This window comes from Hemiscyllium ocellatum, chromosome 35 (assembly GCF_020745735.1).
Source record: "Hemiscyllium ocellatum isolate sHemOce1 chromosome 35, sHemOce1.pat.X.cur, whole genome shotgun sequence".
Classification (NCBI taxonomy): domain Eukaryota; kingdom Metazoa; phylum Chordata; class Chondrichthyes; order Orectolobiformes; family Hemiscylliidae; genus Hemiscyllium; species Hemiscyllium ocellatum.
In genome coordinates, this window is record NC_083435.1 from 41,400,965 (window position 1) to 41,415,403 (window position 14,439).

The following is a 14,439-nucleotide window of genomic DNA, read 5'->3' on the forward strand; positions in this document are numbered from 1 at the left end:
GAGTAGCTAACCTGAGTCCCCAAAGCTTGTCCACCATCTATAAGGTACAAGTCAGGAATGTGATGGAATACTTTCTGCCTGACTGGATGACTGCAACTCTGAAAACACTTGGGAAACTTGACACTGTTCAGGACAAAGCTGCCCACTTCATTGGCACCCCATCCACCACCTTCAACATTCTCTCCACCAGTGAGGCACACTTGCAGCAGTGTATACCACTCTCAGTTATAAGCAGAGGCAATGGCCTAGTGGTATTATCGCTAGACTATTAATCCATAAATTCAGCTAATGTTCTGGAGACCTTGGTTTGAATTCCACCATGGCAGATGGTGTAATTTGAATTCAATAAAAAAATCTGGAATTACCACCATAAAACCATTGTTGATATTTGCAAAAATTCATTTGGTTTTTGGGAAGGGAATGTGTCATCCTTACCTGGTCTGGTTTACATGTAACTCCAGACCCAGAGCAATGTGGTTGGCTTTTAACTGCCCTCAGGACAATTAGGGATGTGCAATAAATGCTGGCCTAGCCTGAGGCGCCCACATACCATGAATGAATTTTAAAATATCAGCTTGGCCAACCTCCTCGCTAGGTGGGCCTTATTACAATTTTTCACTTAGTTGGGAGGAGTATGCAAGCTTTAGAAAAGCAAGGTTTGAAGGTTTGCCATGAATGTGAACCTGGTTGGAGGCTGGGGAAAAACAATTCCAATCCATTAAATTGATAATTTACATGAATAATTATCAAAAATGACATTTCAAAACTTCTGGCCAGCACAACAAACTTGCTGTCTGGTTAAGAAGCAAAGCTACGGAGTGGCCAGGTCTCAAATCCTGGTCACCAGGCGAGGGAGGAGGAGAGACCTGCCCACCTATGATCCTACCCATACCATCTCACTCCCGACCCATACCTTGCCTTTATATCACAAACACCCCAGGACCGACTCTACTTCCCCTCACATATGACCTGACCCTTGCTCTCCATGCCCCCTCCCCTGAATTTCACTGTCCTCCTCTTTGAAAGCCTCCCTGCCCCCATCCCACATAACAACCCCACCATAGCATAGCAACAATTCACAACCCTTCCGACAGCACCTTCTAAACCTGCAATCTTTACCATTGAAAGGACAAGAGCATCAGATACATGGGAACATCATCTCTGCAAATTTCCTTCCAAACTATGCTCTAACCTGACTTCAGACTACTTTACTGTTCTGTCACTGTTACTGGCAATCAATCTACACCAGAGGAACTGAAGCAGTTCAAGAAGACTTCTCATGGGCAGTTAAGGATGGGCAATAAATGCTAGGTAGTCAGATCCTTTGAAAGTATAGACAAAAAATTACCAAGGAGTTGGACCCTTCAGCAAAGGAGGAGAAGGACTTGGAGGAAATCATGTTTCCTCTTCCTGTTTTACAGAAGGATTGCACTGTACTACACCAGAGAATACAGAGAAAATAGACACCACAGACAGATCCTGACCATCACTCAAGGAACAACTGCTCAGCTGTGGAAAGACATCCTATTCCTTCACAGCATTGCTCAACACAGAGAAGGTTGGGCAGTGAAACTATGATCTCGAAATCGGTCAGATCAGAGGAGCTCTGACACATCATCAGATCTGAAACTGGTCAGTGATGTGGAGCCTTTAATCAAAACCAACCTTTCTGACTCTTCAGCTGTGGGTGATCGATCAGAGTGAGGCTAGGAAGAAGAGGAAGTGGCCCCAATCATTCACTGACTCATTCTGACAAGGTGGAAACTGTTCATGTGTGAGGTGTGTAAGGAGGATTCCACAGGCTCACAAGATCTAGCACAAAAGCTGCATCACTAAACAGCCATCTAGAGGAAAAACCATTCAAGTGTGAGATGTGTGACCAGGGTTTCATGCAGTCCTCGATGCTCACGAAACACCAAAATATCCATAGTAGGGAGAAGTCATTCATTTGTGGAGTGTGCAATAAATCATTCTCTCGGTCATCACACCTTCGCAATCACCGATATGTTCACACAGGGGAGAAACCATTTAAATGTGAAGTTTGTGATAAAGCTTTTGCAACATCTACGACCCTCCTAAATCATCAACGCATTCACACAGGGGAGAAACCCTTCAGCTGTCAGTTTTGTGACAAATCTTTCATCTACTCTTCTGATCTGAAGACACACCAGAGGATCCACACAGGGGAGAAACCTTTCAGGTGTGACATATGTGACCAAGCCTTCACACACTCGTTGACTCTTGTGAATCACCGGCGCATTCACACTGGAGAGAAACCATTCAAGTGCAAGTCGTGTGAAAAATCATTCTCGCAGTCATCACATCTCCGCTTGCACCTACGCATTCACACTGGGGAGAAACCATTCGCATGCAAAGTTTGTGACAAAGCATTCTCGCAACCATCGCACCTCCGCATCCACCAACGCATCCATACAGGGGAGAAACCATTCATATGCAAAGTGTGTGACAGATCATTCTCGCAATTATCGCACCTCCGACTCCATCAGTCCATGCACACAGGGGAGAAGCCATTCACGTGTGATGTTTGTGACAAATCATTCTCGAGGTCATCACGTCTCCTTGACCACCAACGCATTCACACAGGGGACAAGCCATTTATGTGCAAGTTGTGTGACAAATTGTTCTCACGATCCTCAACCCTCCTCAACCACCAACGCATTCACACAAGGGACCAACCATTCACGTGTGACGTGTGTAACAAATCATTCTCTGTCTCATCAACTCTCCGCATCCATCAACGCATTCACACAGGGGAGAAACCATTCATATGTGAAGTGTGTGACAAACCATTCACCGACTCATCAACTCTCCGTGTACACCGTCGCACTCACACAGGGGAGAAACCATTCACATGTGAAGTGTGTGACAAATCATTCTCGGACTCATCGACCCTTCGTGTGCATCGACGTGTTCATACAGGGGCCAAGCCATTTATGTGTGTTGTGTGCAAGAAATCATTCTCACAGTCGTCTAACCTTAGGAGACACCAACGTTTACATACAGGGGAGAAACCATTCAGACGTGAGATTTCTAATTAGGCTTTTACTGACTCCTATGCTTTTGTGAGAGACCAGAGGATTCATGAAGGGAGAAGTCCTTTGAATGAGAGGTATATGACAAACCCTCCACATGATTATTGAGCCTTGAAGTCCTTCACTGGAGTGTTAGTCCACACTGGAAATAAAGTCTTCAGGTGTGATATTTAAACAAACTTTTGGGACATCATTGAACCTCCTTATATAGCAGACGATTCACACTTTGAAGAACGAAATGTGAGAAATGTTACAAATCTTTCTTGCATTTAACAAACCTCTGCACGTACCAACACATGCACCCAGGAGAGAAACTAGTCAACTGTGAGGTGTGAGACAAAGCCTAGATAGATTTAAACAGCCATCTGCAGTACCAGGGGAGAGGCCCATCCATTGTGTATGCGATTTGCAATAAAACTTCTGTGACAGCTTCTTCCTGTGTAGACACCTGTTTTCTGTGTGTGGTATGTTTAAACAGAAGCAGAGGATGATCAGGTGTGTGTCGGCTACATGGCCCTGCACTTTATTTGCAATAGTGTTCTTGATAAACCAGAAGATGCAAAAGATTGGAATCAAGCAGCAATATTCCAGATTCATCACAGATGTGAATACACTCAACTGAACCCTTCAAAGTTCCCAACTTACCTGACTGACAAATGCAGGTTAAAAGAACTCATCAGATTTCTATACAAAAGAAGAAAACAGCTCTTCATTGCAAATCAACTTTTTTTTAACTGAAGGCAGAAAAGAAACATGAATGACTAAATACACCTCCCTATCACTTAAATTTTACCCCTTTCCAAAATTCCCATAAATACACAAACAGATGCACAAAGCGATAAGATAAAATACAAATAATAAAGATGGAAGACACAAGATGTCACTGAAACACAATTCTGGCACCAATTTGGATTACAGGCACTCATTCGATATTTTCTTTCGACTCTTCAATGATGACATGAGGTTGTGGACACACAGATTGTCACTGCCCCTTTTCCTTTCACAAAGGGAATTTGCAATGTCCTTTTACCTCTGCACTCACAGAACAGAGGCCAAGAAAGATATTTTTATCCTTCACAGACTAAATGTTCCAGCTGTACTCTCCAAACACAAAGCTAGACCCACTGGCCAGGAGCTAGTCAACAAATTGTTACTGTGCTGAGTACTGCTGATCACACATAACTAATCTTTGTTCAAAGAACTAATTAAAAGTCTGTCACAGGGACTCGAACCCACACAGCAAGGTGTCTATCACTGCTGGACAAGGGCCACATTGTGGATAAACATTTTTATGTTCAAAATTGCAACAATCCATTGTTTTAATGTATTTTTTTTACTATGTTTAACTCTACCATCCAAAAAAAACAGAAGTATTCCTTGTAATGTTGAATAGGGTTGAGGTGAGCATTGGTCAGACCCCTCCATCCACTTCTCCCTTGCCCAAGATATACTCGAAATTATCTGTTGTGAAGGAATGTTACAGGTTGGAAGCACGCTTTTAGTGCAAGTATGTCGCAATGTGAAACATGTTAAAGTCCCTGGTGTGAATTGGAATGGATATCGTAAGGGATTGTCTTCAATGTACTGCTGATAGACCATTCTGTTTTCATTCACTGAGGAAAGTTTGATTGTTTAGACACAGTTCTAACATGAACAAATCTTGTGGAATAACCCACTCTTCCCAGTAAATCTTCATCCCTCCCTGCTGCTAATCTCCTCAAACCCTTAGTCCTATACTGGAGTGTTAAACAGCAGTTGTTGTGCTCAAGTCCTGGAGTAGGACTTGAACTCCCCCCAACCCTCCATCACAGAGAGCAAAGCTATGGGTTCAAGTCCCCAACTCTAGATGAATTCTTCCATGAACGTGGATTAAAGTTGTTGTCGGGCCAGAAATTGAATGCCTGAGGCTGTAGACTCGCAGTATGACCCCACCACAGTTTAATGAGAAACAATCATATCCTCAATTGAGTCAAGAAATTATCTTGTAGATGATAACATTTTGCATTGATCATGAAGCCAATCAGATCACTCTTCAATAAAACTCTTCCAATTGGTCACAAAAGGTGTACAGTGTTGCTTTAATAAAACTCCTTGACAAATATTCAGCAACACACTGCACAGATTGAACCATTGAAATGTTACAGTACAGAAGGAGGCCTTTTGGTCCATTGCATTTGGATCTGTTCTGTTACCTGGTATCAATCTCCTATCTTTCCCCATATTCATCCACAGTATTTCTATACATATAATCACCCAATGTTGTCTTGAAAGCTTCAAATGAATCTGTCTCCACCACATTTCTAGATAGCTCATTCTCTATCCTCTATTTGCTCAGATCTATGCCCTCACATTTTTTCTTTTGTGAGTGGGAACAGCTTCTCCTTATGTACTCTATCCAGGTCACTCATGATTTTGAAAACTTCTGTCAAATCTCTTCTCAGCTGCCTTCTCTCCAATTCCTGATGAAGGGCTTTTGCCCGAAATCTCGATTCTGATGTTCCTTGGATGGTGCCTGACCTGCTGTGCTTTTCCAGCACCACACTCTCGACTCAAATCTCCAGCATTTGCACTTTCGCTTAGTTAATTCTCTCCAGGGATAATGATCCCAGATTGATCAGTCTTCAATCTGTTCTCTTAACTGAAGTGTTGTCTTCCTAGAACCGTGCTTGTAAATCGCTTCTGCATTCTCTTGAATACTTTCACATCTTTGCTATAATGTGGCACCCACAAATGTACACAATCCTCTACCTGAGGGTTGACAAATGTCTTGCACAAGTTCAATATCAACTCCATGCTCTTGTACTCTATATCCCCAGTAATGAAGTTGAGAACACTGAATGATTTATTTACTGCTCTCTTCACCTGTCCTGACACTTCAATGATTTGTGTACGTGTACACCCTTTGCTCCTGCAATGTATTTAGAATTATATACCCTATTTTATATTTCTTTAAATATTTAATGTCTCTCAATTAGACTCCATTATTAAGGGAGTAATAGCAACCATCAGAGGTCATCATGGTTTTATGAAGAGTAAATCATGTTTGATTAATTAGATAGAGGTCTTCAAAGATGGAACAAGTAGGGTTGTGCCCAGTGGAGTGCCACAAGGATTGGTGCTGGATCCACCACATTTCATCATTTATATAAATGATTTGGGCGTGAGCATAAGAGGTATACTTAGTAAGTTTGCTGATGACACCAAAATTGAGGTGTAGTGGACAGCGAAGAAGGTTATGTCAGATTACAACAGGATCTTGATCAGATGGACCAATGGGCTGAGAAGTGGTAGATGGAGTTTAATTTAGATAAATGTGAGGTGCTGCATTTTGGGAAAGCAAATCTTAGCAGAACGTATACACTTAATGGTAAGGTCCTAGGGAGTATTGCTGAACAAAGAGACCTTGGAGTGCAGGTTCATAGCTCCTTGAAAGTAGAGTCACAGGTAGATAGGATAGTGAGGAAGGCGTTTGGTATGCTTTCCTTTATTGTTCAGAGTATTGAGTACAGGAGTTGGGAGGTCACATTGCGGCTGTACAGGACATTGGTTCGGCCACTGTTAGAATATTGCATGCAATTCTGGTCTCCTTCCTATCAGAAAGATGTTATGAAACTTGAAAGGGTTCAGAAAAGATTTACATGGATGTTGCCAGGGTTGGAGGATTTGAGCTATAGGGAGAGGTTGAGTAGGCTGGGCCTGTTTTTCTGGAGCATCAGAGGCTGAGGTGTGACCTTATAGAGGTCTATAAAATCATGAAGGGCTTGGGTAGGATAAATAGACAAAGTCTTTTCCCTGGTGTGGGAGAGTCCAGAACTAGAGGGCATAGGTTTAGGGTGAGAGGGAAAAGATATAAAGGGGCAACTTTTTCATGCAGAGGGTGGTACATGTATGGAATGAGCTGCCAGAGGAAGTGGTGGAGGCTAGTACAATTGCAACGTTTAAAAGCCAACTGGATGGGTGTATGAATAGGAAGGGTTTGGAGAGATATGGGCCAGGTGCCGACAGGTGGGGACTAGATTGGGTTGGGATGGACAAGTTGGACGGAAGGGTCTGTTTCCATGCTGTACATCTCTATGACTCCATGACTGTAAGTGAAGTGGATAATGGGGTTCTATAGATGTAATATATCTGGACTTCCAGAAGGCATTTGATAAGGTGCCACAGAAAAGGTTAACACGCAAAGTGAGATCACATGGGATGCAAGGTCATATTTTAGTTTAGATAGAGGATTGACTAACCAACGAAAAGCAGAGTTGGGATAAATGGGTCTTTTTCTGTGGCAAGATATAACTGGTACCGTGCTGCAGGTCTTTGGGCCCCAAGTCTTTACAATCTAGATTAATAATACAGATGTAGGGATCGAAAGTGTGAAAACTGAATTTGCAGATGATACTAAAATAGGTGGAATGACAGGAATTTATAATAAAGAAATAAGAAATTTACTAATGGAGAAGATTAGATGAATGGGCAAACAATTGGCAGGTGAATCTATGAAATTCACTATAGCAGTGTGTGGTGAATTTAAAGAGGAGATATTTAGATTTGTAATTAGCGACAGGATGAAGGGTTATGAGGAGCAGACAGAACAATGGAGTTGAAGCTGAGGTGGGATCAATGCAATGATCATTTTGAGTGGCAAAGCAGGCTCTAGGAGCTTAATTACTCTTAGTTCTTATGTTCTTCAGAACAAGAGTCATCACTTTAAACTTCTCCGCATTGAACCTCATCTGCCAACTATCTTCCCACTCCATCAACTTGTCAATTTCCTTTTGGATATAGTTTACAGTTCTTCCACGTTTATTGTCATCTTCAAAATTTTAAATGTGCCTTGCACACCAAGATACAGAAGGTTCATATATATTAGGAAATGCAAGGGACGCAATACTGACCCCTGGGGAACTCCACTCTCGAACTTCCTCCAGCCCGAAAAATATCAATTGACCTTTACTCTTTTCTGTCGACTTTATGCCATCTCCTCTAACATTTTCCACGTTTGGGTGGCACTGGAACAAATGCTTTCTGGAAATCTATGTATACCACATTGACAGCATTACTCTTATCGACACTTTCTGTTTCCTCTTCAAAATATTCCAGCATGATTTTCACTTTTAAAATCTGTGTTCACTCTCCCTAATCAACCTACCTTTATCAGTGAATACTAATTCTATTTGCATAATGTCTTTCTGCAAATTTCACCACCACCAAAATAAGATTAAATAGTTTGTAATTGCGGGATTATCCTTACAGTTTTTCTCAAACAAGACTATAATATTTGCAAATCTCCAAACATACAGGGAATACTGGAAGGTTACAGCCAGTGGCCCGACAATTTCGACCCTCGCTGCCTTCACAATTCTTGGTTACATCTCATCTGGTCCCTGTATCTTAACTTTAAGTATCATTCATTTTGAACCTCACTAATCACAGGCTTTCTTTCTCTGTCACCATTGTCTGGACAATGTCCTCTTTTTTTATAAAGACAGGTATAAATTATTCAAGCATGCCCTCTGTCTCCATGTGTAAATCCCCTTTTTAGCCCTACTGATTAGCCCTACTCCTCCTTTGACCACTCTTACTGTTTAGACACCTACTACAGACTCTGGGATTTCCTTTTATGCTTATTCTTTTCAAAGATTTAGTCTTTGCTTTTTCACCTCCTCCCCTATGACTTCAGTATTTCTGTTGATTTTCAATTGGATTTTCTGTCTAACAGCTCTCATACCACACTATTTTTCCCCTAATGTTAATTTCCATTCTCTTTGTCATTCAGGGAGCTCTGGATTTGCTTGTTCTACCTTTGCCATTAAACAGAATATACCTTGACTGTATATGAACCATCTGCTCTTTGAAGGTAGCCCATTGTTCAGTTTATCATTTTCCATTAACCCCTGTTTCCAATTAATTCATCTCAGCTCTGTTCTTGCCTGATTAAAGTCAGCTTTCTGCCAATTGTTTTCTTTCTTTGGATTGTTGCCTGTCTTTTTTCTATATTTGAACACTATCTGAACTTTCATTCGCACTGTCATTGAGCTCAAGTTTCTGCAGCATGGAGCACTTCCTCAACATGTTGTTATCTAGGAGACTTCCCATGTATCACAGGTCATATATTCCACTTGACCGATCTGAACTATATATCTTGCTATATCTTAAACTTACTTTGTCTTACTTTGTAAGTTTCCTAATTAGTCTTAAAGTTACTCCAGTTACATTAACTTTATTTACCCTTTTAAAAATTCATTGATGGAAATGGGGTGTTACTAGGCCATTATTAATTACCCATCCCTAATTGCTCAGAGGGTAGTTAAGAGTCAACCACGTTGTGGGTCTGGAGTCACATGTTGGGCAGGCCAGGTAAGGAGGCAAAAGTGAGGACTGCAGATGCTGGAAATCAGACTCTAGATTAGAGTGGTGCTGGAAAAGCACAGTATGTCAGGCAACACCCGAGGAGTAGGAGAATCGACGTTTCGGGCAAAAGCCCTTCATCAGGACTGAAGGCCTTATGTCTTTGGATTAATAGTCCAGCAACAGACTAGATTAGATTACTTATAGTGTGGAAACTGGCCGTTTGGCCCAACAAGTCCACACTGACCCGCCCAGACCCATTCCCTTACATTTCACCCTTTCACCTACTAGCTAACACTTCCCCCTGTCTTGTTATCCTATTATTCCTTATTATTATTACTTAGCTCCTCTGTGGTGGTGGTTCTGTGTTCAAATATCCCTTGTGTTTTCAGTTAATCCCTTAATATTACACTTTTTAAGATGGAGTTGTGGCACAAGGGTAGTGTTGTCCCAACGTCTGAGCCAGGAGGCCTGGGTTCAAGTCCCACCTGTTCCAGCGGTGTATAATAACAGGTTGAATAGAAAATACCTCCATTGTTCTAATTTACAACTTTACAGTCCCCAATGGTAGATCCTTACCAGCCAACAATCTCATCGATTTTCTGTGACATTGTTCCAATTTTTTTTCCCAGTTGTGAGCAGCTGAATGTATCTCTTTGTTTGTTGTTTGGTAAGATTCACAATGGTAAGAGTATTCGGCCTAGTGGAATGCTCTTCCTGAATAAGTGGAAGTCAGGAACACTGCCAATGTCCATGGTGACCATGTATTCAGGAGGTGTGTTCAGATGTAGCTCCTGATTTGCCACATGGAGCAACTGGAGGCATGGATGAACTCACTGTGGAACATCCATGAGGATGATCATGTTGTGAATAAGATGTTTAGTGAGTTGGTCAAGCCAGAAGTAAGGGCTAAAGAGGGAGAAAGTGTTGGGTGACTACCAGGAAGACAAGTGGGCATCCACTGTGCAGGAGACCCCTGTGACTAGCCCCCTCTCAAACAGATATAACATGTTGGATATTGCGGGGGGCAATACCCTCTCAGGGGAAAGCAGTGGGATTTTGAAAATACACTTACGACATCTGTTAGATAGTCCGACTAGAGATGGGCACTGCTAGATCCAATCCTTGGGAATGAAGTGGTTGAAGTGTCAGTGGGTGAGCATTTTGGGGATAGTGGCCATAACAAAGTCATGTGGAAAGTGATAAGGATAGTACAGAAATTAGGTGTTAAAATAGGGGAAGGCCAAGTTTAATATAATTAGACAGGGTCTGGCAGCCACTTGTTGGTGAGTCTGTATTTGGAATGTGGAACTCTTTTAAAAGTAGTACAGTGAGAATTAACAGCCAGTGTGTTCCTCTAAAAGTGAAAGGCAAGGGTAAAGATAAAGAAGCAAGCTATTTTTTGCATGAATGTATGAGGTGTAATTAGTAAGTTTGAAGCTGACATGAAAATCGGTGGTTTTGTGATAATGGGGTGGATGGTTTCAAGCTACGATCGAATATTGATCAGCTTAAAATGGGTTGAGCTATGGCAGATGGAATTTAATCCTGATGGATGTGAGGTGCTGCATTTTGAGAGGTCTCATCAGGAAAGGATATAAACAATGAATGGTAGGTCCCAATAGAGCACTGGGGAAAAAGAAGACCTCGTTCTACAAGTCCATAGATCCCTGAAGATATCAGCAAAAGCAAACCATGTAGTGAAGAAGACATATAGGACACCTGCCTTCATTAGCAGGCTGTAGAATATAGGAGTAAGAAGTCTTGTTTCAACTATATAAAACATTGGTTAGGCCATACTTGGAATACTGTGTGCAGTACTGATCACCACACTATCCGAAGGATATGATTACACCTGAGAGGATGCAGAGGAGATTCACCAGGATGTTCCCTGGGATGGAAAGTCTCAGTTATGAGGAGAGATTGGAGGGTGGGTTTGTCTTCTTTGGAGCAGAGGAGGCTGAGGTATACAATATTATCAGAGGCAGAGACAGGGTAGATCATGAGAATCTTTTCCCCAATGCAGAAGGCATTGTTTAAGGTGAGGAGTAAGTGTTTAGAAGGGATCTGGGGAAACAGGTTTTCGACCAGAGGGTGGTAGAAATATGAAATACGCTGCCTGAGACAGGAGTGAAAGCAGGTACTCTTGCAATATTTAAGAAACATCCAGATGAGCACTTAAAATGCCAGGGCATAGTAGGCTATGGACCAAATGCAGTTAAATGGGATGAATGTAGTCTGGTGTTTGGTAGTCGATAGAGACATGGTGGGCTGAAGGGTCTGTTTCTATGCTGTATGATTCGATGTCTATGTCTATATTATAGTTTCCTGCTCACTGCTGTTCCCACACAGGTCTGGTGCTGCCTCCACTCCCAGGACAAAGCTTGTGGTTCTAAACACAGCTGAGCTACCATACACAAGGACAACTTCCTCTTGCCCAATGTCAACCTCCTTGAAAGATTGCTCCCACTTTCCCAGTTCCTCAACATTTCTTACATCGCCTAATTGCCTGCTCCAATTGTGTATAACACAACATGCCAAGATGATAACCCGCACTCTGTTTGGACTATATTCAAGGGCACCCCCATCAGACCAGTCGAATTGCATTTTCAGCAACCTGTCATCTGCTCCATCACAGCTCTGGGTGTGTCATTTGCAACAACTTGGAGCTGAAACTTTGCACTCCTGCTGAAATTGACTATCAGATATTTTAATTGTAAGTTATATCATGCAAAATTGAAATTTATGGTCTTTTAACACTGGTTTCTTAAACATCAGCCAGAAATGACCACACTCCCAGATGGAATAGTCAGGGTGGTGAGGTTCTGCTGATTGTGCCTCTTTGAGGTGGCTCTTCATGTTACACTCAGGGCATGAACAGTCATGACTCCATATTTGTGACTCCAGTCTGCATGCTGTGGCCAACAATTATTTCAGCAAACTGTCAATTGTTAATTTCAATTGTGTCACATAAACAGGAGAAATAGTTAAAATCATTTGACATAGTCATAGTTTATTTTTTACCTCAATAAAATTGCAAGGAGTTTCTGCTTTGTATTTGCATTTTTGATCAAATTTGAAATGCAGCACTTTCTCTCGACCTTTATAATACTGGAGGAGAAATTAGACTAAATTACTCTGCAGAATAAATCACTTCATTAAATTTAAGACAACATTTAGAGAGCAGTAATAGAATTTGCTGGGGTTTTATGCAAAAGCTGTTTCCCCAAGGGCAGATATTGAAGGTCATCCTGGAAGACCCACAGGTTTCCCTGAGCAGAAAGCAATTCCCCTCCGTCATGTCATGTGTAATGGGCCATCTGAGAATACCCCATGTGAACCTAACCACACTGGATAATCCCACGATGCTTTCATTGTCAGGAACTCTGACACACATCATCTATTGCATCCGCTGCACCCGATGTGGCCTCCTCTATATTGGTGAGACAGGCCGCTTACTTGCGGAACGCTTCAGAGAACACCTCCGGGCCGCCCGAACCAACCAACCCAATCACCCCGTGGCTCAACACTTTAACTCTCCCTCCCACTCCACCGAGGACATGCAGGTCCTTGGACTCCTCCACCGGCAGAACACAACTACACGACGGCTGGAGGAGGAGCGCCTCATCTTCCGCCTGGGAACCCTCCAACCACAAGGTATGAATTCAGATTTCTCCAGTTTCCTCATTTCCCCTCCCCCCACCTTGTCTCAGTCGGTTCCCTCAACTCAGCACCGCCCTCCTAACCTGCAATCCTCTTCCTGACCTCTCCGCCCCCACCCCACTCCGGCCTATCACCCTCACCTTGACCTCCTTCCACCTATCCCACCTCCATCACCCCTCCCCCTAGTCCCTCCTCCCTACCTTTTATCTTAGCCTGCTTGGCTCTCTCTCTCTTATTCCTGATGAAGGGTTTATGCTCGAAACGTCGAATTCTCTATTCCTGAGATGCTGCCTGGCCTGCTGTGCTTTGACCAGCAACACATTTGCAACTCTGACATCGCACCCAGATTTGGGGAAGATGAGGGAGCTGATGGTCAACTGATTAGGGACAAGGTCTATCCTTTCCTTCTGGGGCTGATGTCACAATTTCATGCAGGACAGACTGAGGAGGAGGTGTTGTTTATTGATGTCTATGTCTCTCTGAGGCAGCTCATAGAAATAACTGGGATGTTAAAGAACTGTCTCAGGTACAAGATGCAGAAAAGCTTCAGTGTGACTTGGATAAGTTGAGTGAATGGTCAAGTACATGGCAGTTGAATGTAATGTATTTAAGCGTGTGGTTATCCATTTTGGTAGCAAAGGCAGGAAGGCAGGTTATTATCTGAATGGTGACAGATTGGGAAAGGGGGAGGTGTAATGAGATCTGTTGCTGAAAGTAAGCAGGGCAAAAGTGAGGACTGCAGCTGCTGGTAATCAGAGTTTAGATTAGAATGGTGCTGGAAAAGCACAGCAGGTCAGGCAGCATCCGAGGAGCAGGAAAATTGACGATTCGGGCAAAAGCCCTTCATCAGGAATGGATGCAGGGAGCCTACAGGGTGGAGAGATAAATGGGAGGGGGGGGGGGGCGGGTGGGGCTGGGGAGAAGGTAGCAAAGAGTACAATAGGTGAGACTCACTGAGATTCTTGTGGAGAGAGAAGGAGAACTTCTTCAAGGTAGGCATCCCCTACTTATCTGTCCACCCTGGAGGCTCCCTGCCTCCATTCCTGATGAAGGGCTTTTGCCAGAATCGTTGATTTTCCTGCTCCTCGGATGCTGCCTGACCTGCTGTGCTTTTCCAGCACAACTCTAATCTAAACGCTGAAAGTAAGCAAGCAGGTGCAGCAAGCAGTGAAGAAGGAAAATGGTAGGTTGGCCTTCATATTTAGAGGATTCAAGTACAGGAGCAAGAACGCCTCACTGCAATTGTACAGGGCCTTGATGAGACTTCATCTAGAGTGTTGTGTGCAGGAAGGATGTTCTAGCTATGGAGGGAGTGCAATGATGGTTGACCAGACTGAGAGTTAGAATGGCAAGACTAATGTATGAAGAGAGATTGGATCTA

At 42.8% G+C, this 14,439-nt stretch overlaps 1 protein-coding gene across 1 annotated transcript; it reads left to right on the forward strand.

The window, feature by feature from the left end:
* The first annotated feature begins 1,426 nt into the window (after nt 1-1,426).
* LOC132832781 (zinc finger protein 271-like) lies at nt 1,427-5,102 on the forward strand. The gene has a single exon (XM_060850927.1). The coding sequence runs from the start codon at nt 1,872-1,874 to the stop codon at nt 3,057-3,059; it is 1,188 nt and encodes a 395-aa protein (XP_060706910.1). The 5' UTR covers nt 1,427-1,871; the 3' UTR covers nt 3,060-5,102.
* Nucleotides 5,103-14,439: the final 9,337 nt, after the last annotated feature.